General features: G+C 35.2%; 2 protein-coding genes across 2 annotated transcripts; one reads left to right on the forward strand and one right to left on the reverse strand.

Moving 5' to 3' along the window:
- Positions 1 to 118: 118 nt before the first annotated feature.
- Positions 119 to 8,831, forward strand: LOC133189736 (diisopropyl-fluorophosphatase-like). Its single transcript, XM_061325136.1, has 5 exons — positions 119 to 307; positions 6,961 to 7,101; positions 7,690 to 7,821; positions 7,951 to 8,167; positions 8,511 to 8,831. The coding sequence occupies exons 1-5, from the start codon at positions 134 to 136 to the stop codon at positions 8,780 to 8,782; spliced, it is 936 nt and encodes a 311-aa protein (XP_061181120.1). The 5' UTR covers positions 119 to 133; the 3' UTR covers positions 8,783 to 8,831.
- Positions 8,832 to 9,715: 884 nt separating this feature from the next.
- LOC133189664 (uncharacterized) lies at positions 9,716 to 24,999 on the reverse strand. The gene is made up of 8 exons (XM_061325063.1): positions 24,995 to 24,999; positions 24,176 to 24,575; positions 23,904 to 24,087; positions 20,381 to 23,808; positions 20,012 to 20,274; positions 19,784 to 19,924; positions 13,538 to 17,825; positions 9,716 to 13,423 (listed from the first exon to the last, which is right to left on the reverse strand). The coding sequence occupies exons 1-8, from the start codon at positions 24,997 to 24,999 to the stop codon at positions 10,346 to 10,348; spliced, it is 11,787 nt and encodes a 3,928-aa protein (XP_061181047.1). The 3' UTR covers positions 9,716 to 10,345.
- Positions 25,000 to 25,356: the final 357 nt, after the last annotated feature.

Raw genomic sequence — 25,356 nt, forward strand, 5'->3', positions numbered from 1 at the left:
TCTTGGTAAAGTGCAAACTTGAAATGAATAAAGGTTAAATGGCATATTTCAATTTTACTTTTAATGATAAAAAAAGATGAAGGAAAATTGTATCGTCAGATTACGACAACTGCCAAAATCCGAAAAGAAAAACATGGACCAGATGGAGGTGGTTCAGCCAAAGTTTACAAAACTTTTAGATGGCATGATGGGAGCCGAAGGTCCTGTATTTGACAAGGACGCTAATTTCTACATGGTTGCACCTGAGGTAGAGAAAAATGGACGTTTTGCTGGCCAAGTTCTTCGCATTGATCTGAAGAATAGCAAGGTAAGAGAGAGGGGTAGGGGTATCTTTCACCTGATCATGTGATATATACAGTGTGCGAAAATAACAAGGATGAAATAGCCTGTTGGGCTATCTCATTTTGGATTGGTATATATAAACCGTGGATAACTGGGACTGTCCATAAGAACCAAGCACGAAAAAATGTGCAATGATTTTTATTCATATTTTTAATTTTTTTTATTCATGTATCTATTTTTATTGAATTATCTGTTACTAGTATATTTTCATTTTATCTTGTGAAAATGAAATATAAAATCAGAGTTTGTGCCTTTCACAAAAACTGTACCACATGTTCACACGTCATATTTGAACTTTACCGGCCAGCTAATCCGAAATATCTGACGTTTTCCAGGTGTTTTTCATGATTTTGATATTTTATGTGCCAGGAAAATGTTACAACTTCACAACTTCTTCTTCCATTAATGTGCCTGGCACCAATGTTTGGCATTATCCCACATGTATAAAAAGTTAAAATTATGCTGAGGAAGGCCTTATTAAAATCTGAAAAAAATCATCAATATTTCTTAAATGAGTAGGAACTGATTCGGGACTTGAAGGCCATGGATACTGGTAGAGAATTCCAGATCACTACTACAGCTGGGAAAAAGGAATCCTGGTAGCATTTGAGGTGGCAGAATGGTTGTTAAAACCTCAAAGCATGTCCTCTGGTGTAGTTACTTGTTAGTTGTAAATGACTGGATGGAATGTCTATGAGGTCATTCACAATTCTGAACATCATGGTGGCTCGTGCTGTTAACCGTCTGGACTGCAGGGTATCAAGATGGAGTTGTTGGATAGATGTAATACTGCTCTCCCTGCTGTAATCGCCCATGATGTATCGTGCAGCCCTTCGTTGTACCGCTTCTATCTTATTAATATGGGTCTTGTTGGTGTGATCCCATACGTTGGAGGTGTATTCAACCTGGGGTCTCCCTAGGGTCTTATAACTAGTTGCCTTGATGGACCATGGGCAGCCAGAAAGGTTACGGCTCAAGAAAGGAACTTGCTTTTAATATTATGAAAACTGGAAATTTTGTTGCCCCCAACTGAACTTGATTTTTGATACTTGCAAATTCAATTAAATGTCAACTCAATAACTTATAAATGTTTACTTAATTTGTGTCTAACTGTGCTTCCAGTGATAAGAAATTGCAGCATGGTGGATGTACACAAACAAATAGAGTTGGGTTAAATAGGACATTGTTCATTTATGGAAAAATTAATGCACAATGTTATAAATTAATCATGTTAATAAGTTATGGGAATTAACAGTAATTCTGTTAAAATAAGGATTTCAAATTCAAGTGTAAAATTATTCTGCACAATTCCTTTTTTCCATTATTACATGTTATAAATATAAAATGCTCCTTCTCATTGAATCTTAATATTTTAACCATGGCCAAAACTATGATAGACAATGCAGCCTGTTTTAATTTGGATCGGGATAGCCCGATTCAACTTGAGGTAGAATCAGACCCTATCAGACAGGCGTTAATTGCACACTGTATATATCAGGTCTAGCACAATCTCCTGATTTAGCTATATTGTGTGAACTAGCTTTTCAAGTATAATTAATTATTATTAAGCTTTTCAAGAAAAGCTATTTCAATGCAGTCTTTACAGTTTTTCACAAATGTGCTTTTTACTAGGAATAGACAAAATTCACTACTCATATTTGAACTATGGACTGTTAAAAAAACCAGTCCAAATCAAAGATGAATTGAACATTGCAGCTTTTGAATACTTTTAAGCAAGAGATGTATTTCCATTGTTTTGGTAACTATATAGTTACACCTTGTGAGTGATGGGCGTTACTTTACATTGTGCTAAATTATTACTAATCGATTATCTTGTTGACCAGAATTGACCTGCTATATAATTTCATTCAAGAAGTAATTGTGTAGACACAAATCAATTGTTTTATCATGTTCATATCACCATAGTTGCCAACTCACCCGATAACACCAATTTTTCAACCCTTAACCTGATTTTTTTAATGACATGGAAGGTCATGTTTTTCACCTGATTTTTGCCAAAACACCTGAAAATCTCCAAATACCAGATTTAGTTTGCAAATTGGTTTGCATGTGTGATTTTCAGTTATCAACCCAAGCTTGTATCTACATAAGCAGTGCAGGTGGCCTTTTGCAGTATGTAAAGGTCAATTATTAGTGCAAATAATAACAAAATCTGTGAGTTGTTTTGACAAAGCGAAGTTTGAAATCATTGTAAATGTCTTCAGATATGAAATCATTATCAGGGCCCACAGGAAGACCACCAATGAAAAGAAAATGATATTTATGTACATATCAAGAAACTTTGGAAAACAAATTTCATTTGAAAATATAAAGTGATCAAAGATTGTATAAGGCTAATTGTACACTACATGAAAATTTCACTTGTTTATTTGAAGAATTTGTTTATCTGGAGAAGAAAGTTTTCTTCAAAACCAACATAATTTGATTAGCTCAAAATTCTTTTCCTTCTTCCAAACAGCCATGCAGATTCTGGAAATTGGCTTTCAACATTTTAAAAATTTGCCGGTACCCGGTATTTTCACCTGGCTGAAATCATGATTGTACCAGCCAAAATATTTGTTGTAGAAAAATTTGATAAGTAAACATTTAATTAAAATCGCTTCCACAATGTACCTCCTATTTTTGTAAAAGTTCCTCCTGTTTCTCATCTTTTTGAAAGCTCTGTCATGGTAAATATTTGGGGAATGTCATTATGTGTTATGACCAGATTTTTTTCTTTCCAAAGAGGGTCATGACCCTCTTTTTACATGTTGGAGGTTGGCAAGTGTGTATAGCCTAAAAACATTTAGAACTTTTGAGTGCAAAGTCTATAAAAGAAACAAATTTGGATGAGCATGTTTTCAGACCAGTACAAAGTTGAAAATTATCACTGCAACAAAGTGCAACTTTTTTTTACATACTGAAAAATATGTACATTAAAGGAAAAAAAGGTATGATAAAATAGCAAAATCTAGCTAGTTTGAATAGCTAATTCAGTTAAGCTACATATTGTGCCGGACCTGTATATAGCAACAAAGCTGCAGAACTGTAGCTCTCTGCAAAAAAAAATATTGACAGACTGGAGAGCTACAGTGCCACCCATAGAGAAAACTGTATATTTATTGCGCACAACAAATTGCACTCAATTCTGGATTTATTTCTCCAAATTCTTACCTCATCTGCACAAAAGATCGATTTCATGAAATTCCTTAGATCTCTATCAACTACAGATATAGTTGACATCTGCAGGAAGCGCAGTGGACCGAATTGTCTTGCCACCCAAAATGGCAGTATAAATAAGCAAAATATTTTTGTTGGTCTCCATTTCAGGCCCAGTAGGGCTATTACCAATGGTTATGGTGGGATGTTTTGTTGTCGAAATAGTTTAAGAATATGTTAGGAACGCACGGTTAGTAATATTTTGAGATGCCAGTTTAAATATACGGAGAAATAAATCTAGAATCAAGCGCAATTTTTTGTGCACAATAAATATACTGTTTTCCCTATGGGTGGCACTGTAGCTCTCCGGTCTGTCAATATTTTTTTTTTTCAGAGAGCTACAGTTCTGCAGCTATTTTGTTGCTATATACAGCTCCGGCACAATATGTAACTTAACTGAATTAGCTATTCAAACTAGCTAGATTTTGCTATTTTATCATACCTTTTTTTCCTTTAATGTACATATTTTTCAGTATGTAAAAAAAAATTTTTTTCGGAGAGCTACACTTCTGCAGCTAGCAACAAATTAACAAGTGAATTGTTTTAGATGTGTCTACCAGTAAAAAATGAGATGTAGTTAAAAATATATTCCTTATTAACATAAGTTAACAGTCTACAAGATAATAATAGATGGTAAGCAAAGGGAGGGCAAATGATGAACAAATTAAACTATTATGAGCAGAGTGAACAATGAGCAAAGGATGAGTTGAGAGTGAATGCTGAGTGTGTTCAGAGTGGAGTTGAAACACTTGATTAAAGCACAGGGGTGTGTTCAAGATAATAGTGACTTTGTAGGTTTATATAGCCTCAAATGATATGTTAGCATAGCTGCTATATAGGGACAGAAGTGTTAATCATACTGTGTGTTCAATTGACTGAAATAGCGAGCTGCTGTGATGTAGTTAAAAATATATTCCTTATTAATTTAATTGGAAACAGTCTACAAGAGAATAATAGATGGTAAGCAAAGGGAGGGCAAATGATGAACAAATTAAACTATGAGCAGAGTGAACAATTGAGCGAGCTGTTGTGATCTCAAGTGTAGCCCAGTGAATGGAGAATTCAGAGTGGCCGAGTGTAGCCCAGTGAATGGAGAATTCAGAAACAATGAGTGAAAGTGGCAATGGATTAGTAGAACATATGTTTAGAGTAAAAGATGTATTATGACTAATAGCTAATTCTTAGAAACTTTAGAAAAGGGGAAAGTGTGGGTATAACTATTACATATGACAGAATCATGCAGTCTGTATGATTTACAAGTCTCCCCATGAAACCATGAAATTAAGTCAAATTTCTACCAAAAAAAAATATTGAAAGGTATAATAACAATATTCTAAACATATATTATTCAATATGCTTATCAAAATAAGTTGGTATAATGTGTCGGATCAATTAAGGCACAATTTATGTGTATATTGGCTTTATTGCTGAGAGGGTACAACTGTGAATTGTATATAGATAAAGAAAAAAAAAATGAAAGTAATGAAAGTAATGAACAAGATTTGTATGGTTTATTTTTGCTTGCAGTTTCTAAATTTTTTTTTTAGTCTGTACATTTCTTATACATATATTTGTATCTGTTTTCTCTAAGTACCTATTGGGAATTTGATTTCATTTACTAAACAGATTTTCTTTAATTTTAAAGCTAATAAAATTATACCTACCTATGAGAGCATTACCTCCAGGAATAGCTAGATTGTTTAAGTCCTGCATGGTTTTTTTTGTTCTTGGTGAATTTACTACTGATAGAACAACAATGTGTGTGGTAATCATGGAGTAATTATCACTTATAGGAAAGTGATGAAGTTATGTTGCCATGGTGATATCATTGATTTAAATTTACAAACTGAAATCTTGTTTGCAGTACATATGGCTAAGTATCTAAGTATGTCTATAAAATGTTAAAATAAATGGAATACTCACATAAACAGGATAAGGTGCTAGCAAGGAAAGAAACGAGAACTTGCTAGTTGTGCAAGTATTGGTGGAAGTGTACAAGGCTATTGTAAGGAGGGCAGTCATCAGTCTGAATTTAATGGAACGTGCAGTCTCATGGGATTAATACTTAGACTCTCAACCAAAGAATCAGGGGTCTGGACTCGGAACCATAGGATGAGTAGTCCAGACTCAAAACCAAGGAATCAGTGGTCTGGACTCAGAACCATAGGATGAGTAGTCCAGACTCAGAACCAAAGAATCAGTGGTCTGGACTCAGAACCATAGGATGAGTAGTCCAGACTCGGAACCAAGTTATCAGTGGTCTGGACTCAGAACCATAGGATCAGTAGTCCAGACTCGGAACCAAGGAATCAGTGGTCTGGACTCGGAACCATAGGATCAGTAGTCCAGACTCAGAACCATGTATAGGATCAGTGGTTCAGGATTCTGGGCTTAATTGGCCCTATTTTGGTACAGGGTCTTGTACACTTTCAATTTGGGAATTTAAAATTGAGAAGGGGGCAAAATTTGGAATTATTGATGTCTTATGTTAAACTGTAGATTGAAGTGTTAGAATTTAGGCTTATTCCTTTTTTACATCTTGATGGGTCATTATAATTAAAAAGAAATTCAAGTTTTTTTTAAATAAAAAGCATTGAAAAATTCAATCTGCTTGTCATTTGGGAATTTTTAGGTAAATTTTCAAAAAAGAGTCAATTTTCAAATGGGACAGGGTCCTTTTATCGGACCTGGATGCAGTGGATATTAAGTTTACTGTCCTGGACTTGCCACCTCAGGATCAATGGTTCACAATAAGACCACAGGATCAGTGGTTCATATTCATAACCTTGGGATTGGTGGTTCAAACTCAACTATGGATTTAGTGGGTTAGACTCAACTATGGATTGATTTAGTGATTCAGACTCATCTATGGATCTAGTGGTTCAGACTCAATTAAGGATTGTTTTTTGTAATCATTGGATCAGTAGAACAAGGGAACAATGGCTCAGTCTCCAGCGCTGAATCAGTTTTTCAGACTCAGACACTGATCAATGATTCAAATTCACAAATGCTTCATCAGTGGTTCAGAGTTTAACTGTGTTATATTGCTTTAATCAACAACAAAAGGGCATGTAATTTTTTTTGCATAATTATGTACTGTACATCACTAAATTTTCACGACATCTTATTTTTGCGAAATAGTCATCACATCTTTTTTAGTGAGACAAAATTTTCAAGAATTGTGGTCATCTTTTTAATGTGAGACAAAATTTTCAAGAATGGTGGTTATTGCTCTATATAATCTTAAGGAATACTATTATACGTGAGAATGAAATTTTTGCGAGCACACTGTCTAGTGTAATTATGCGAAAATAAAGTTGTCATGAATAAAAAGTGATTTACAGTATATTGGTACAAATGTTAAATTACTTAAAGTGATGTAAAGCTGTTTTTTTTTAGTCCTCCATTTTATGCGAGCCTGTTGTGGATGGAGAAGGGGGAATTCCGGCTGGGTGTCAGTGTGACAAAGACAACGTCTTATGGATTTCAGACATGAGGCTTGGTCTTATCACTGTGGACAAAAATGGTGACTTCAAACAGGTGTGTGATTATCTTAGCAATGGAATTTTCAAGATTGAATCATAGTTTAACATGTCAGTAATTTTTAGGAAGTAAATTAAAAGGTCACATTTCAGTCTTCATAAGAGAAAAAAGCTCTTTCATTTTTTTGTTTGGACAATTTTACTGTTCTGCTTTTAAGAGACAAAACTTTATTTAAGAAGTAAGGAATCATTTTTCAACTTTTATCGGGATGTAAATACAGGTTGGTCATGTGATCAAATCCCATAAAGCCCAAAGGGCTTTATGGTAGATTTGATCATATGCCAACCCATACTTACATCAGAATAAAAGTTTAAAAATGATATCTTATTACTTATACCGGTATTTGCATTTGAGACTGATTCATTATGTATATTATGTACTAAAATTTTAAACCCATAAAATGATTAACTTTTACAAACCTCAATGGTATAAATTGAATGTGAAAGGGAAAACATTTGCAAATGTAAATATTTGTCTTTATGCATCAAATTTGAGCAAATTGAATTCTGATTGAATGATACCAGACAAGAAAAACTTGTAAAGATATTCTCAGATAGTTTGATTAAATTCTGGACATATCTGTAGATTTGTAAGGAGGACAAGACAGGCCGTACAATGCAGGGTTGTAATGACTGCACCTTTGATTACGATGGAAATCTGTGGATAACGGCACCAGCTGGAAAAATTGCCCCTCACCCATACGAGAGGTCGATGGAGGTACATACATGACTGTTTCAGGGCAATTTTGTGAGAGAGCATTTAATGTGTATTATTTTACTTCATTCATGTAGTAATAAATTCCGCTAAATGAAGTGCAGAAAATTAAATCTTTTAGTTTGCTTTTAGGAACCTTTTGGGTCTGTGTACTGCTTCACTAGTCAGAAGGAGATGTTGTTGATTGATACTGGGCTTAGGTTTCCTAATGGCATTGCTGTGTTACATTCCCCAGATGGCAGACCTCAAACCCTGATTGTAGCAGAGACCCCCACTAAATCCCTGTGGGCCTATGAAATCCAGGGTAATGGGAAAGTAGGACAGAGGAAACTGTGGGGAAAACTGCCAGGTATATATCAAAACAAAAATGTCACAAATTTACATGAATGATGCATTTCTCTGCACAGTTCAGTATTAGTTCAATGATTTTAATTTAGAAATAAAAAAAATCCTCTTGAATTTTGCATATAAAATATGAATGCAGTATTGAGAATTAATCATAGACTGCAATAATCAAAGTATAGATATATATATACAGACAACTACATTGCCTACTTTTCCATTTCATTTATAGAAACTATCTGTACATATATTTATGACAATTTTAATTGAGCACTTGCTAGGAGTTGAGATGTTCCATATCAGGTTACAATACAGAAGTTTTTATGCCAATTTTATATTTTTCTTGAAAGGTGACACAGAAGGAGGACCAGATGGCATGGACTTTGATGAGGAGAACAACTTATTAGTGGCTCACTGGGGGTCAGGATTTCTGGAGGTGTTTGGAAGAGAGGGAGGGAGCCCTCACACACGCATCAAGTGCCCCTTCTCCAGGACTAGTAACCTCCACTTCAGGAAAGGGACAAAGGAAGTATACGTTACTGAGCATGATTCTCATGGGGTTTGGAAGTTTGAGTGGCAGAGACCAGGCAAATTACAGTATTGTGACATCATATCTCTGTGAGGCAGCTAATAATGTTATTGTATTTATTGAGTTATTATGACTTTATCAGTGGTGCCAGGTTCTTACCTTAAAACACAGCTTGGTTGTTAAAAAATGTTTAAAAATAAATATGACACTACAAACATTGTATGATGCATTTATTGATGTAGAAAACAGACATTTTGTATGTATATTTTGATATACATATAAATGCAATATATTAACAATAACTGCGTAGTTTGTTTTAAATATTAAAATGACAATCATTTTTAAAATAATTGTATACAGGTATCTTTACATCGAAAATTTTTGTTTATATTGTATTTTAAACTTTGATTATTGCAAATTTATTGAAATAATGTTTACATATTTTAGAGCAATGGTTTATTTTTATTTACTGTTGATTATTTCATAATTTTATTGTTAATTTGTAAACATTCCAATAGATAATTTTTATGCAAATCTATTGTTTTTGTTGTCAATGCCACTGAAAAAGTTAATAAATATTGAACTGATACAAAACATTCTGAAAATATACCTTAAAAAATAATTAGATCTAGAAAATATTTAGCTTGTAAACTTAAGAGGTTTTCAATAAAATTTTATGAATTTGAAACAATAGTATGGATGAAATGACACAAAGTGTACCGATGCATCGACAAAATTTGATACTGATATATTGGAAAAAAAAACTGTTAGTTGTGTTAAACATAATTCATATTTGGCACTTTTGGCGAACTCAGTAGTTTATTCATTTCATCACCACCAAATTGTAATTTTCTGCAGGTGTGAAGACATTCATTGTGCTGATAAGTCAAAAGGTGCTAAATTAAAAAAAAAAAAAGATTACATATGAAAATCAATTTCATTGTCAGTTTGTATCTTTCAGTATGTTTGGAAAATATAAATATCATTATGCATACAATAATATGAGATGATAAAACAAGTGTAAGAGACAATAATAAATTAAAAATTACAAAGCAAACATTAAGTACATGTATTTTTACTAATAGTATCAAAGTATAAAATGTTAGTTATCATGCTTCATTTATGTCAAGGAAAAAAAGAGAGTACAAAATAGATTAATCCCCATATTCTACACAAATTACATGCTCAATATAAAGGGTTTAAGGTTCACCATCTCTCTGCTCACTCATTTAAAAAATGCTTTAATGCTGATGATTTTCCAAAAGAAATGTAATTTTTAGTTAAAACACACAATTTCAGTATACAATGGCCTTTGCTCAGCAAAATTTGACAAAAATCGCCTTTCAACTTAAAATTTTCTAAAGAGTATACAGATTATCTCGCTTATCAGAGAGTCAATGAACCTTAAATGCTGAGCCCTAGAAGTTTAATAAAATTTGAAATCTACACACTGTTTATTGAGATATTTAGCATTATGGTTAGTTTCACAATCTTCTTCACAAAATCGTACCCATTTACATTGCTTTTGTTTCATTCTTAGCTACATAAAAATAAAGAAATATATATATATACATGTATAATAATGAAATGAATAGAACAAAACCTACAATTTTGTGATAACCTTTGTAAAAAAATATATAGTCCACAAAATTAAAGTCAGGATTCCACTTCACTGTAATTCACTTCAAGGTCAAGACTAGAATCAATTTTCCCCAGATGAGTGATAATGTTCAAATATTGGTTGCAGCACAGGCATTGAGCTCGGACTCTGAAGCCGCGTTGAGAATCATTTACTAGCAACGAGTAAGGACCATTCCATGGTGCTGACCATTTGAATGGTATTGTTGGTGCTGAACTTGGGAAATGTTTCTTTTGAAAGTAAAAGGTAAACTTTACTTTCTGGGAATGAAGGACTACTTCACATTTTCCCTCATTTGTATGCCTTTCATGCTGATGCCCATCTTCTCTAAGCACTGTATTATGCTCAAGAAGAAATTTAAGAATTTTATTTTTCTTTACAGTGATCTCTTTATTCATTTCTTTTGGGTATTGGTGTTCCGAAAGTTTGTCTGAATGAGTGTCCAAAATAAGACTTTTGGAGTTTTCTTGCCTAATGTATTTGTGATGAATTGATACACCTTGTTTGTTGCATATCTTTACTTTGTCAGACAATGGTATTGTTAAGATCAAATGTTCCTCTTTCTGTTCCACTCTAGAAACTTTAAGGCTCTCTGTGTGTTCTTGTAATACGACACTGTAGTCATCTGCATTTGTTAAGTTGTATTGGTTGCTGGTATCCATATCTTCGTTGTAATTACTGATTGCTATAGTAACAATTAATATTTTATTGTTTTTATCGTGAAAAGCTGGTGCTTTTACACTCAAGTCTAGAATGACCAATGACTTCTTTAAACCTTGAAATTCAAACTCCTCCAGAAGCTGTTCAGCTAGCACCCCAGGATTCACATTGTTCTTGGAGATACTGTAGAGCAATGTTCTGTTCTTCAGCACGAAGCCCGTTTTTCTTCTAGAAGTAACGAAGTAAAAGTCATCCACCTCGTCAGGAACAACTGTTATAAAGCTTTTGATGCTGGAACAGATTGAAGACACAGCAAATGTCATATCTCCAAGATGAAGCATGACTTTATCATAAGATGGACGAATAATAGGCCTTGGTCTTTCTTTCTGTACCTCAGCTTGACCTGCAGGTTTTTGTTTCTTACTATTGCACCCTATCAGTGATTTTATTTTCATTTCAGCAAGCTGAGCACTTGCAGAACACAGAAGGTCTGAGAATTTTGTTATTTTCACTTTTTGCCTGAAAATAATTTCAAGAATATTTCCACTGAAAATCCGAATCACTACACCAGGGTTCTTTTCGTCAGATATTGTTCTTTCTATACCTTCCTCATCCACTGCATTAATGCGTTCTCGCATCGCAATGCGCAAACCTGACACACCAGAGAACATGGAATGCATTTCCAACAGCACTTTTTGAGAAACAGTGCATTCTGGTACCGTAGGAAAAATGTCATGGAATGACTCCACTACAGCATTTAGACAATCCGAAAATGTTTGGTCGATTTCTGAGTCATCCTTGAAGACAAATGTCCTCCATTGTATGTCTATGTTTTCAATATTTATTATTTTTTTGATTTTTTGCTTCGCTTGAACATGTAACTGAAATATATTAACCGAGGGAAATTCAGCTTGTGTTATATTATCCATAATTTTATTACGGAGAAAATCCCTATATCCGCTCTCTAAAGCATATGCAGTATCTTGTGATATCACAACACGCAAGGGCAATTCCTGAATGCATTTCTTGTAAAATTCAGAATCAGAAAATGTGAAAATATTTCCTTCACGCAAAACAACAAAATGGTTAAAATCAGCTTGAGTTTTCTCTGTTATGATTTCATGCTTCCATACTTCAAGGTGTTCTTTGAGCTCTGTCGATTCAGAAATCATTTCAAAACATTCCTTTTCGAGAATAGGCAGTTTCACGTACTTTGGTCTTTCAAGACATGATAGCAACTCTGTCTTTGCTAGCTTCTTTGTTAATACAAGTTGTCCTGGTTTTACTTTATTTGGCTTAATTTTCACCCAAACTCCGGATAAACCCTGTGGAATTGGATTCTGATTTATGACTGGGTACCTCTGTGACAAAAGAAGGTCATCAAAGATTCGAATATACGCATTTTTATATTCTGTATAGGAAGCTTTCAAGGAGAGTCTAACCAAATCATGTGGATGACTCAATTCGCGTCTGAACTTCAAAAGACAAGCTGGTATTAATCGCTTTTCATCTGACTGAAAAGTAATGGCAACTCCAATTTTCTTTTTGATTTCATCTTGAACGTTGATAACCGTTTGACTGAGTTCATTACTGCTCTCCGCAGGCCATTCCACCAATAGTTGCTTGTCTTCTGCGTCTGATAATCTAGAGAACGAGTTGCTCCTTTCTACAATCCATTCTTTATTGTCTGTCTCATTGCAGCAGACATGAACAGTCGCTGTGTCATCTTGGAAAGATACCCCCGTGTGCTGCAGGGATATAGTGTTCTTCAGTAGCACTCTTTTAGAAGTGTATTTTAATCTTAGCATTGATTTGCAATCGTAGGCGATAGCTACAAGCTCTCTGCCGACGTCACGACACATTAGCGTTCTCAAAATTGACAGGTCATTTATTCCAAAGGATGGTAAGTCTACTTCGAAAGTAACAGGTTCTATGCAGCGCTTTGTGCTGTTTGCGTTATCATTGTCTTCTATGCCATTGATCTTGGAGATGGAATAAACGGACTGGCATACTGCTCCACAGACAGAGCGCAAAATGGTAAGATTTTGCCATAACGGGAATTGCGATCTGTCATAGTAAAGACGAGATCTTGTGATCGTGAATTTCCAGTTAACCTTACCAATAACATGGTTGTGTCCACTTATGAATCCAGTTTGCTGCGAAGTCATCTTATCTTCAAGTGACACTATAATTTCTTTCATGTTCAAAACATCGCGGAGGGCGTATTTTGCGGTCTCTCTATCAAACATTGATTCGATATCATTTTTCATATCTCTGCACTCATTTAATGTATCCTCTAACCCTCCTAACTTATTTCCATATATTAATCCGTTTAAGGATTTCATGACAACTTCTGTGTTGTAAGTCCTTTTTCTTAGTTCAATGGCATTCCAGTCTACCTTTATTTTTATACCAAGTCCAAATTCCTTTTGAATCTGTAAAAGAAAATAATCGGTAAATATGGTCGTTTTAAAAATAAAAAAAAATCGAAATACTGACATAACTATAGTATTCATACAAAGGAAGTCCTAGTAATTGCATATACTTACAAAATCTTCAAAGTATGGAATTACATTCTCCTGTACATCTTCTTTAAGTAGAATTTCATTCTGTCGTTGACAGCAGCTTTTGTCTAATCTAACAAAGAGGGATCCTTTGTCCGTGGATACACGAATCTGGTTTAAAATGGCTCCCGTGTTATCCATGGTGACTTTCGGATGATCTGCTGTTCCACTCGTAAGGCATACTACTTTAACTGACTTCACAGGAGTAGATTTAGTGGCCTCACTAATTTTAATGTCCTCAATATGATTAAGAACTATACTAGATGTTAGGAAACATTGAATCCAAACATCAGAAAAGTTCCCAAAATCTGCAATTTTGCGAAAACTGTCGAAGTCTACAGTGTATTTTAAGTCAGAAAACTCTGAAGGAATGATGTTTTCTTTGGCACTCTTTGCCTCCAATTCCTGTCTGATCGATTCTGGAAATGTTACTGATTGGACCAGCCATAAATCAGACTTAAGAATCCTTGGATCATGTCTCTCTGGTGACAATTCAAAATTCGGCCATTGTTTACCTCCAATGTTGTCCAATTCTGATAACCAAAGTTGTTTTTGGGGTAATGTGTATTGGATTTCTTTAAAAGTCGAAAAATCGTCCTCTTGATAGTTCAAAGCTTTCTTGAGATGGACAAGAAGGTCTAATCTGGAGAGCCCAATAACAGCCTCAAAAATAGATGTGCCATAATTTTTCTTCATTGTATTGTTTAAACCGCTGGCAAGACTTAGCAATTTCACAAAAACCTCTTCATTTTTAGCGACAATGGACATGGCTAGTATATTTTCAAGAATAGTGGGACTGTTTTGGAATTCGTCCAGTGTTTTTTCTATGCCCTCCGTGGATATCATTTTTTCAATGCCTTCTTTTCTGGACACCATTTTGATTAAAGAGGTAAATGTTGCATTATAGCCACAAGATATCATCATAGCAGAAATCAATGGGTTATCCGACCTATATTTCCCTAATTTCCAGAAGTACTCCGTAAGCAATTGAGGAGGAAGAGCATTATTTTCTGACCTCATTGGTTGTGTATCCTTATTTAGTGGACCCCTGTTATATATTTTTGACCAACCAATACATTTATTTAACAAGCAATTGAGGCACGACATATCAGGATCATCGTCTTTGTGACCAGCGTGAGAGTCCCCCCATGGGTCTAGCAGAGCATCTGATTTAAGGAGAGAATAATAATCTTGAAGCCCAAGAGCACTCATATACATAATTGGAGTTAATCCGCACACGTCTTTTTCCTCGCAAAGCCCTCCCATTGTCTTTGAACGAACTAGTCCGATCATTTTTGGATCTCCAGTTTGAATGGCAAGATGGAGAATATTTTCTGCTGATTTTTTTGATTTCCAGCTCATTCCGTCATCATACTGAAAGATGTATTCTGCAATTTCTAGTTGAGAATTAGACACAGCAACAGCCAAAGGACATATATCCTTAACCTGAAGTTTAAGTACTTGGCGAAGATTTTCTGTTTCCCCATCAAAATATGCCATTAAAGCATGAAAAGCCTTCTTGCATCCATGTTTGATTGCTTCAAGTAGAAGGAATCCATGTGATGAAGGGTTTTCTAAGAGCAATTTGGGGATATGTTTGGAACTTGACACAACAGCGGCCGCGGCATTGTCATCTCCCTTTTTATATAGACTGATTAGATCTAGCTGCCGCGATTTAGGAAGAGTAGGTCTAATGTCAACATCTGACATAACGGTACCGCTTGTGTTTAACTTGTTCATGAAAAAATGAAACCAGCCATAAGTTTCCACACTGTCGATGTTTTCTTTTGAATGCATAATTTTTGTTTCAGTGAACAAGTTAACGACTTCGATATTTCCGAGGAGCACGGCATAGTCTATTGGTCTCATACCATCCGAATCGCTAACATCCAAGCCCCTAGTTGTCTTCTCCAGAACACATTTGGCAATAAGTTTCATGTTGTAAATTCCGCAATAATGTAAAGCATGTTTATTTCTTTTGTCTACACACAAAACGTCCACATCATTGAAGGCTGTCAGAATTTGTGCACAGAAATCCTCTTGCCCTTTTGAGGCTGCTCCAATGAAAAATCTTTCCCAAGTCTGCTTTGTAGGCCGTCCAGTGCTTGAAAAAATTTCAGTAAAATACTTCATAATTGGCCAATTTCCAGTAGAGGCAGCTAGCTCAAAATAAAATTCCGGTTTTGCAGCCTTCATAAATTCACGATCGTATTTGCAAAACTTTAACACGGCGTCCACTGTGTCGGGTCGTTTGCTACGAATGGCATATTCTATCACATCAAAATTCTTCATGTAAATCTTATCGAGAAGATCCATAAACATTGGGTTTTCAGTATCGAACCTGATAGGTACACTTTTCCTGAAAAGATATTTAACAATGTCAGTTTGACCATAGAATGCAGCCTTGCACAAAAGTGCCGCAAAACTGGCCTGAACTGTTTCGGGAAGTTTTGATATTGAAATATTGTCGAGAATAGACTTCAAAAAGTCTATTTGTCCTTCTCTAACAGCCTGCGCCAAAGAAAGCTGCCAACACACCTTCAGCTCTCGTTCTCTTGGAATCACCTGGGAAGCTACAAGCCTTAGAAAAGTCCAAAGACTTTTATTGCAGGCAAAATGGATTGTTGTCTCTTGTAAATTCAATCCAAATTGATCAACTAGAGCAATAACCTCCTCGCTTATATCTTGCTGATAAAGAAAAACTGCATCTGATCTACCGCAGTCTTTGGGTAGAGAAATAACAATACAATCCAGAATATTCAAGTTCCAAAGTAGTTGTTTTCTCAGTAGCTTGTACACATACTTGTTAGTTTTACTTGCAGCAATCAATGAAGAAATCACCCAAGGTTCAGTCATCGATAACAACAGTAGAATGTCATTTTCATCTATTCTAGTATTCGCATCTACTGATTTAAGAAAGTTTGTAAGAATTTTCCCATGAGGTGGATTTTGCTCTGAAGTTTGCAAGGCTGTGATATGCAATGTTTCTTTCGAACTCTTTTGCATCTCGTCGTAAATATATTGAACTTTCGTTTTTAATTGATTGACTATGCTCTTTTCTACTCTCTGTTCTGACAAAACTTCGCAAAGTTTGGTTAAAAAGTCAGCAAATTTAAACCCTTCATGTTTGTAACTGAATCCATGGTATTTCGGTACAGTTTGTTGTCGCAAGAGTGGTGTTTTGCCAGATGTTATTATATTGTCATACACAAACCCAAACATGCTGAAAAGAAAGTGAAAGACATTCCTTTGAACTTTATCAGTTCTGAGTGCCTGCCAAACAATGGAATGAAAAGTTTGGTTATCATTGAGATAGATGTTATTTTTATGATAGATATCACAAATAGTTCTGTGGTTTCCCAACATTGCGCATCTGTAGCCCGTCATCATGTAATCATCACTGACCTTTAATTTGTTCTCTGATATACTAAGAATTTCTTCAAAAAGCTTCATATCTCCCATGCCTGAAGCAAAATGAATCAAAGAATACCCTGAGATTCTGGACAAATGTGCTTTTTTGAAGAGATATTCAATGATCTTTTGATCTTTGTTCATTGGTATGGTCTGGGAATTTGGTGGAGAGACTGCTATTTTTAAGTCTGACCCCTCTATTCGTTGTTGATCATTTCTAGATTCATGCAAGTTTGAACTATTCTTTCCATGTATACAAACTTTGACACTGGTATCTTTATTATCTGGCAATTTGATCTTCCTTCTTGCACTCATTTTTATGCCATGTTTAGAGATAAAAGAATAAGAATGTTCACATTCACGGAAACGTACATCTTTAATCTCAGGAGGTCTGTGTCTCTTTGTGAAACATCCTGGTACTGCGCGCTGTAAAAAAGGACTAGCGCCATTTAGAAGATAAAGTCTTGAAATTTTCCATTGCCTGTACGCTAAAGCATACCACAGAGGGGATGCTCCAGCAAAATCCACTTTGTTCAGTGGAAAACCAGGCAAATTCTCCCTGTGTACAACCTCAGTAAGTATTCGGGCAATTGTTTCCCAGCCAAAAATAGCAACAAAGTGAAAGATGGTTCTTCCATGCTTATCCACTTCTTCAACAGCCTTTTCCCATTGCTCCTGTTCAAGGATCCTGTGAAATGTTCTAGTCAGAGTCTCTGTAAGATGCATTTTCCGGCTTACAGCAGTCTGGAGTAGCAGTTGTCCCAGGGTTTTTGTTTCCAGCTTACTTACTTGACTTACCATGGTGTTGTACACATGTGCAATTGTTCCTTCTTTGCACTTCTGTAGCTGTGCAACAATGTTCCTGAAAATAAATTGGCTAGTTTAAGGATGCAGAAAAGTGTAATAATTAGAGATTGACTCAAAAATATCATAATGGACCAGGAGGCAACATTTCTTTTCTTTAATGTACTGTTTATTCAGGAAACATTTTTTATTTCTCTTTTTCATATATGATTCAGGGTTCTTAGTTATTTATGTTTTTTTCTTTACAAATAAAGATACTCTACCAAGCCCCTACCCGTACTCTTCACAAAATATTAACTGCTAATATAAAGTACCGTGGAACAGCATATTCAAGAAGTGGTGTAAATTAAACGTGGGTTCTCAAAAACTTCAAAAAACTTAAAATTAAAATCACCAAATTGTTCAAAAGTCAGTAACATCAAAACTTACGACTTTTCATACTTTATACAACCATTCCTTACGATGAACTAAAATCTTGACCTTTATTTTATATCAAAGGCAACTGCTTCTTCAATAAAAATTGAGCTCAGAAATTGTAATTGGTCATCAACAAACTTTGTTAAAGTCACTCTGATTCTATGCACAAATATTGTAGTTGATATTAAAAAGATGCTGGAGTTCCTCATTGACAACATCTATGTAGTCGCTTCCAAAGAACTGTTGCAATTCCGATGGGCATTAACTATGCCCCTTTATTAGCCGAGCTGAAGCATAATTTTTTCAAAAAACTTCTACATGAGAAGAAAACACTTGTTATCGCCTTTAACTCGACATTCAGATATATGACAGGTCGTCAGGGGATGCTTACTCTCCATGGCACCTGATCCCACCTCTTATGTTTTTAGAGGTCTGTGTTTGCTCTGCTCCAAATTTGTATTGTTCCAATGGATTTTTGAGCTTGACTACTGTTCGTTATCTTCATATTTTATCGACAACGTTTTATCAATTAACAATACCTATTTTCATTCATTTGTCGACTTGATATATTTCAATGAACTCTAAATTAAAAACACCTCAGAATCTGCTACATCCGTTACATATTTGGGCATTTTACTGACTATAGACGATTTAGGGGCCAAAAGAGATGACTTCAGCTTTTCCATCGTCAACCTTCCTCATATATGTAGTAATATTCTGCTATCACCTGTATTTATGGTGTTAATGTTTCTAAACTTATCCGATACTTAAAAGGCAGGTGAGTGACAAATAAGTTGATGTTATGATTTCAACAACTTCGTTTAATGTCAGTATTTCGTACATCTATGTTCTTTATAATGACTTCCATAGCAAATGTAACCTTTCATTAGGTCGTATTTTGACTGACGTATACCTATTGTTGGGCGTTTGTGGTTTTTTTCTTTTTACTAAATTTGACTACATAGTATTTCGTTTACCAAATCTATACATAGGGCTCAAGGCGGGTGTGACCGGTCGAAAGGGGATTCTTACTCCTCATAGTAACTCTTCCTAGGCGCCTCATCCTACCTCTGGAATTTCCGAGTTCAGTCCGTGTTTTATACCCTGTTCACAGATTTGTATTGTTTGAGTTCAATCACTGTTGGTTATCTTCAACTTTTTCAGTATGACTCAAGGCGTGTGAATAGTATTTCGGCAAAAGGACGTAAAAACTATATTTTTTATTCATTTTTTGTCCCTGTCTTTCAGGTAGACCGTTGGACAATAGCAAATCTTAATGATATGAATTTACTGTGGCGTAGAGAAACTTTTGTGTTTTTGATTTTTTTATTTGCCTTTACAGTTTACTGAGGCGTGATGTTTTGAAAAATTTTCTTGTTTAACATGAAAAGAAATACCCTAGAATTACTTCTTATTAGAATTAATATGCAAACAAATAAAAAGTTTACATTTACAGATACCGGCAGAAAAAATGAATCCCTCTATTATGTATTTGTAAAGGATATAATATTACCACAGTTAACTTTTATAGTAAAGTATTGTATGTGGCTTGGTGTTTTGATACGAGTTTATTACCCCAAAATTTCGAAATGTACTCACGTGTTGGAGTTCAGGACCCTCACTAGCAGAGAAGGATTGGTATCAACTAGATAAAGCACTATGTCATCCAAATGACTTTCAATAGCATTGTGGAGAGGACCTCCAATCTCTTGACTGAAGAAATTCCAGTCAATCTTCTTCCTGCATTAAAAAATGTCAAGGTGTTCCTCATGTTCCCATTACACACCACTATCAAATCTGCTATTTAAATTTGTTTTGTATACATACCGTTCATACAAATCCATCAATATTTTTTTCTTTGCTTTCGATGAGGGTTTCTCACAAGAACACAGGTCACGAATTTTTCTTGTCCAGATTTCTACTTGCTTGTATCGTTCATCTGAGCAACAGGCAACGATGGTGTCTACTGTAAATTTGGCATTATATTCAACAAGAAGTTTATAGATATCCCATGATCCATATATTACTGCGAGATCTAAAGGTCTTACACCATCACTTGTCTTGGCGTCAATAGTCACGGGGAGAGGAGCCTGACAAATAGATATCAGAGTTAAAAATAAGCTAAAATTCTATGAGTGAGAAATTCTAGAAACAAATCAAGATTTTTATGACCAACAAAAATACTAGTATCTATACCTGTAAAATCATTTTGACGAATTCAACATTTCCTGTGCAGGACCCCAAATGAAGAAGTGTAGTACCGGAGGGAAAGCTGATACTGTTAGGTTCTCCCGAGAGATTCATCATTATTGTACAATCTCTTAATATTCTAGTCTCCTCTTTTGAAACCGTTATTCCAAATAGTCCTCTCATTTCATATTTACTAAAACTAGTCACAATCCTTGGTGCTAATTGAAGTAATGGAAGGATCTCAAAGTTTTTGATTTTTCCTTGCTTCCAAATTTTTCTTTTCAGAAACTTATTGTAGACTTCCTCCACAAATTGTCCCCCAGTAGTAATTTCAACCATGCACCTAATTATCTTTTCCAATGGGCTCTTGCACTCAGCAAGACTGTACAATCTATTGGATATTTCAAATTCTTTCGTTGTTATTTCAGTTGTCTTCATTCCCTCTACCTCCCTACCTGACTGTATCAAACTCTGCAAAATATTTTCAGGGACATGTTTTAGGCACGCATAGGCAAGGATATACTTGATGTACTCTATCTTAACAATGCTATCGTTGTCACTGAATTTTGATTGCCAAGTTTTGTTAAATTGTTTTTGAATTTGACATTTGTTTGAGGAAAGTGCGCAATGCCATAAAAGATGTCCTTCTCTATGTAGCATCAGAGCTGCAGAATTAAAGTGCCCTGATTCTAAAGCAAACAAAAACGCTTCACATATGCCATGCACATATGTATCAGTAGATTCCTCGAAAATTTCAAATTTTCCCATTTGAACACCCGACCTAATAAGGAAACAACCCATTTTATCGAAAATCGTTTTGTCCCTTATCTTAAATTTTCTGTTGGAATTTCTTTCTGAGTGTTTGGAAGACAAAAGTTTTGCTAAAGTTGTTTTTTCATGCATTGTAAGAAGTTTTATGCTTTCCCAGATATAAGGTCTTAACTCTGACAGATCGTCACAACTGAAAATATCTCGAGATTTCAAGATATCAGGTTGATACTTTATTAATGTCTCAAAAACTTTCTCATTGACGTAAGGGGATCTACATGCTATGTCCAGGATGTACATATTCTCTATTTCTTGCATCTCTTTGTTTGTTTCATGTTTATGTTTCTTCTTCAATATGGCGTCGATGAATCGAGATTGTCCATAATATACCGCTAGATGTAAAGCAATTCCTAAATTATCATCCTTTGTTTTTTCAAGAATGGCGGTGAAAAGGGGAAAATTTTGTAGGATAACTGCAGCTTCAACTGGTAAATGATTCTTAAAGAAACAGTTCAAATAACAGTGTTGAGATTTTTTATATCTTGCTAATCCACATAGCTCATGGATAACATTTACAGGTTCTGGAATATCACTCGCAATTATTGCTGACTGCATAAAATGTTCCAAAACTTTCTGCATTACTACTGTTTTTCCGTTCTTTGAAAACATCATCAAATGATACAGAAAGCTGGCTTTGGGTTTTACAACATCCATTATCGACTTGATGATCTTAAAGGAATACTGTTGAATTGCAAAGTCCATAATAGATCTTCCGAGACTATCAGTATCCTTCAAAAGGTTTGGAAAATTCTGAGCTAGTTTCTTCATTGTTGTCATTCTTCCAGCTTTAATAGCACATTCCAGTGGAGTACTGAAAGCTACTTCTTCATGATGCTTGAACTCAAAAGCTCTCAAATGAACATAGATTTCTTGACTTTCAGGATTTCCTTTTCCACAGTGATGCTTTGAGTTACTTTTAATAATATCGCAACACTTTTGACATTTTTTGTATCGCTTAGTTGGACTACTGATCAACTTGGGTACTTTTGAATTAAGTGACCAGAACTTATTCCATGGTTTTTCTTTTTCATTGTCGTACTGAAATGGATCTTCATTCCTATTGAATTCTCGAAAAGGGCGATCATATCTGCAAAAGTTTGTAAAGTTCATTGATTCATTCCACATAATGTTCCTTTCCTCTTGCCTCTGAACTATTTTCTCTCGTTTGTCCTGACTAGCCTGTTCTATTTTCAATTGTTGTATGACGATGTCCTCCAGATCTTCCTCAATTATTGGCAAATAATGAAGGATGTTTTGACCCAACTTGTCAATAGCCTTTAAATTGCACTTACTAGTATATTTCTGAAGAAGGACTCTAACCACCTTCTGCTGATTTCTGTAAATAGCAGTCATCAATGGAGTCTTTCCGCTGTTATCTTGTATCTTAGCATCGACTTGACGATCTGAGTGCAACAACATATTTACTATTATATCATGTCCTTTTTCACAGGCATAGTGCAAAGGGGTAGCACCTCGCCAGTCTGTAGGGTTTGAATTTACGCCCGCTTCCAAAAGCACTTTGACGCATTCACTGTGATTGTTCTGACAAGCTTCGTGCAAAGGCGTTCTTTTCATTTCATCTGATAAGTCGAAAGGTATTCTTAGGGATTTCAGAAGAAGCAATATCTTATGGAGGCCAAGAGATGCCGATTCAAACGTATACCTTTCAGATGCTCCATTTTGGCCACTCAGTAAAGGCAACAGTTTTTCTGCTACAGATTCAACATTTCTGCATTTTTGAAAACCCTTCCGATATCCATCAAATACTTTCTTTAATGATTTCATGATCTTGCAAACTGTGGATTCATAAAGTATTAGGTTACTCCGAATCTCAAAAATAGCTAAACATACCCCATAGTGACAATTTTGTAGAGCTTTTTGGATGCCTTTATTCAGATCCCCTTCCTGTAAACTCTCATCGTAGAGTAGATGCACTTGTTTCACGTTTCCACACTGACAAGCAGAATGAAAAGGTAGGTCACCTTCTATATTTTTCTTACACTTAGGAAAACGCTTTTCTAATAAAACCTCAGTAAGCTGAGGACTCAGTGTGGATGACAAATGTAGCAGGGAACATTCCAACTCTTCCAGCCTTGGATCAAGCGTGTCATAGTCAGGAAGCAACGTTAATAGCCGAAGAGCATGCTTTTCTTTTTTCAACAAAAGCATGAGATAACACAAGTAAAACTGAAGGTGTTTGCTGAGGGAAAGGGTTTCTAGTTTAGAAGCGATATACTCTATATCAGCCTCTTTCTGTAGAAGGAGCAGATCAATGCAGTTGTTTCCTAAGTTATCCACGTCAAGGACATCTGAGTTTAGCTGGAGAAGGTATACTATTACTTCCTTCCTTCTTCTATATAGGGCGCAATGTAATGGGGATTTATCATTCATGTCTTTAGTATATATCTGATCTCTCCCAATGCCATTAATGAGAATTTCACAAGCATCCAATTTTCCATTTTCAGCGGCATAATGCAGCGGTGTTGCATTTCGTTCATCACAAATATCGCATATTTTAGGTGTGTATGGAAGTTTTTGAAGAGCCTCCTCTAATTTCTCTAAGTTTCCACATGCAGCATTTATATGAAGAGATGTCGCTTTTAGCTCTGAAAGACAGAAAAAGTCATTTTGTATTTAACAGATGGTAATATTAACTGATAATTAATCGTTGTTTCAGCTAATTTCAATCATGGTTGATTACCCAAGAGATTTGGTTTCCAGGACATGATATCGGTTGGTATGAAAGAAAATCCCTCCAGAAGGTTTTCACACAACTGTTGATTCAGTTCTTGTGGAGTCCAGTGGCTGACTTTACTCCGCTCGTACAGAAAAATCACACAAGCACACATTACAATGTAGCGCTTTCCATCATAGGAGTGTGCAACCTTAAAAAAAAACAAATCGGGATTCACGGATTTATGATAAAGTAACACGAATATCTCGAAATTCATTTTTATGCAATAAATGCCATACCCTTTTGTACTCTACATCCGGGTATCTAAATTTTTCCATCGGTAATTCCCATTTTGGATTGGACCTGCCCTGATCAACTGAGTTCATTTGAGGAATTTTTGGAAGTATGTCAAAAACGGTTGTCGTCTTCTCGTCTGATCGCAAGATTTCTCTTGTTTTACACAAGAAAATGAACCCTCTTTCGAAGTATTCCTTGAAATAAAGATTAATACTGCGTCGGACATGCGACAATTTATCTTTGGAGTTGACAGAGATATAGTGGTGTGTCAAGGTTTGTTGCGTTCTACTGACAGCTTGGAACTTCACCAGGAGATCTCCACCTTTGTCTCTTGGAGTGACCGGGCGTGAGGAGAACGAGTACAACCCATCCTCGCCATACCCTGGCGCCTTATCAATTACTCTGAAAATAATATTATCTACTCAATCTTTCAACAACTGTGTGAAACAATCATAAAATGCATCTTTTTATGTTCTTGTAGAAATGCCATTTTGACTAGTCACTTTCTTCATATCATAAATAGAATGAATAATTTAAGAATGGTATATTCGGCAACTGCATGATAATTTATTAATTCTTTATACAAACATGTATCGCTTAAACAAAATTTTTATTTATTTAGTACAGTGTTGACAGTTTGATGGTTGTCTTTCATTTTGAACGTTGACACTTAAGTGTTTGGATCCTTCCGGAGAAAAAAAAAATCAGTGGGCTTCCTGCTAACACAGCTTAAAACAATCTAAAATTATCACAAATCTCAGAATAAGATGCTTTTTATGTACACTATTATGTCTGAACCATATATAAAGAACGACACATACCCCATTTCACCTATATCTCCTATCTATCCTGTACCCATATTTGTGTTTCCCCTTCAATGTTGTAAGAATCAAAAATTCCTCACTGCGCATAATCGGCGTCCTCGTTGCCAAGATCTGTATTTTTAAAGCCTGTTAGCACAACAAAAAATGATAATTATTTGATATCTACAGTTAAATCTCTTATTTGGGGCATTATCGATCGACACTCAGACACCCGTGATAACTAATGTGCTTTCTGTGTATTATTTACTTAAAATCTTCCCTGTTCTTACATTTAATTTAGTATCTCCTACAATAGTACATGATGTCCACCCTGTGTATTGTTGTTCGGAAATACACATCCGTGGACTTAATATCTATAG

Source organism: Saccostrea echinata, unplaced genomic scaffold, assembly GCF_033153115.1.
Source record: "Saccostrea echinata isolate AGI-Se365-2 ecotype Australia unplaced genomic scaffold, CSIRO_AGI_Sech_v1 ptg000019l, whole genome shotgun sequence".
Taxonomy (NCBI): domain Eukaryota; kingdom Metazoa; phylum Mollusca; class Bivalvia; order Ostreida; family Ostreidae; genus Saccostrea; species Saccostrea echinata.

Excerpts from the sequence above, each read along its gene's own strand:
- LOC133189736 (XM_061325136.1), top strand. The coding sequence starts at position 134 with ATGGACCAGATGGAGGTGGTTCAGCCAAAGTTTACAAAACTTTTAGAT. Across the intron at positions 308-6,960 it reads TTGATCTGAAGAATAGCAAG|TCCTCCATTTTATGCGAGCC; the intron begins GTAAGAGAGAGG and ends GTTTTTTTTTAG. Across the intron at positions 8,168-8,510 it reads ACTGTGGGGAAAACTGCCAG|GTGACACAGAAGGAGGACCA; the intron begins GTATATATCAAA and ends TTTTCTTGAAAG.
- LOC133189664 (XM_061325063.1), bottom strand. Across the intron at positions 20,275-20,380 it reads TCGTCAAAATGATTTTACAG|GCTCCTCTCCCCGTGACTAT; the intron begins GTATAGATACTA and ends TCTATTTGTCAG. Across the intron at positions 13,424-13,537 it reads TTCCATACTTTGAAGATTTT|ATTCAAAAGGAATTTGGACT; the intron begins GTAAGTATATGC and ends TTTCTTTTACAG.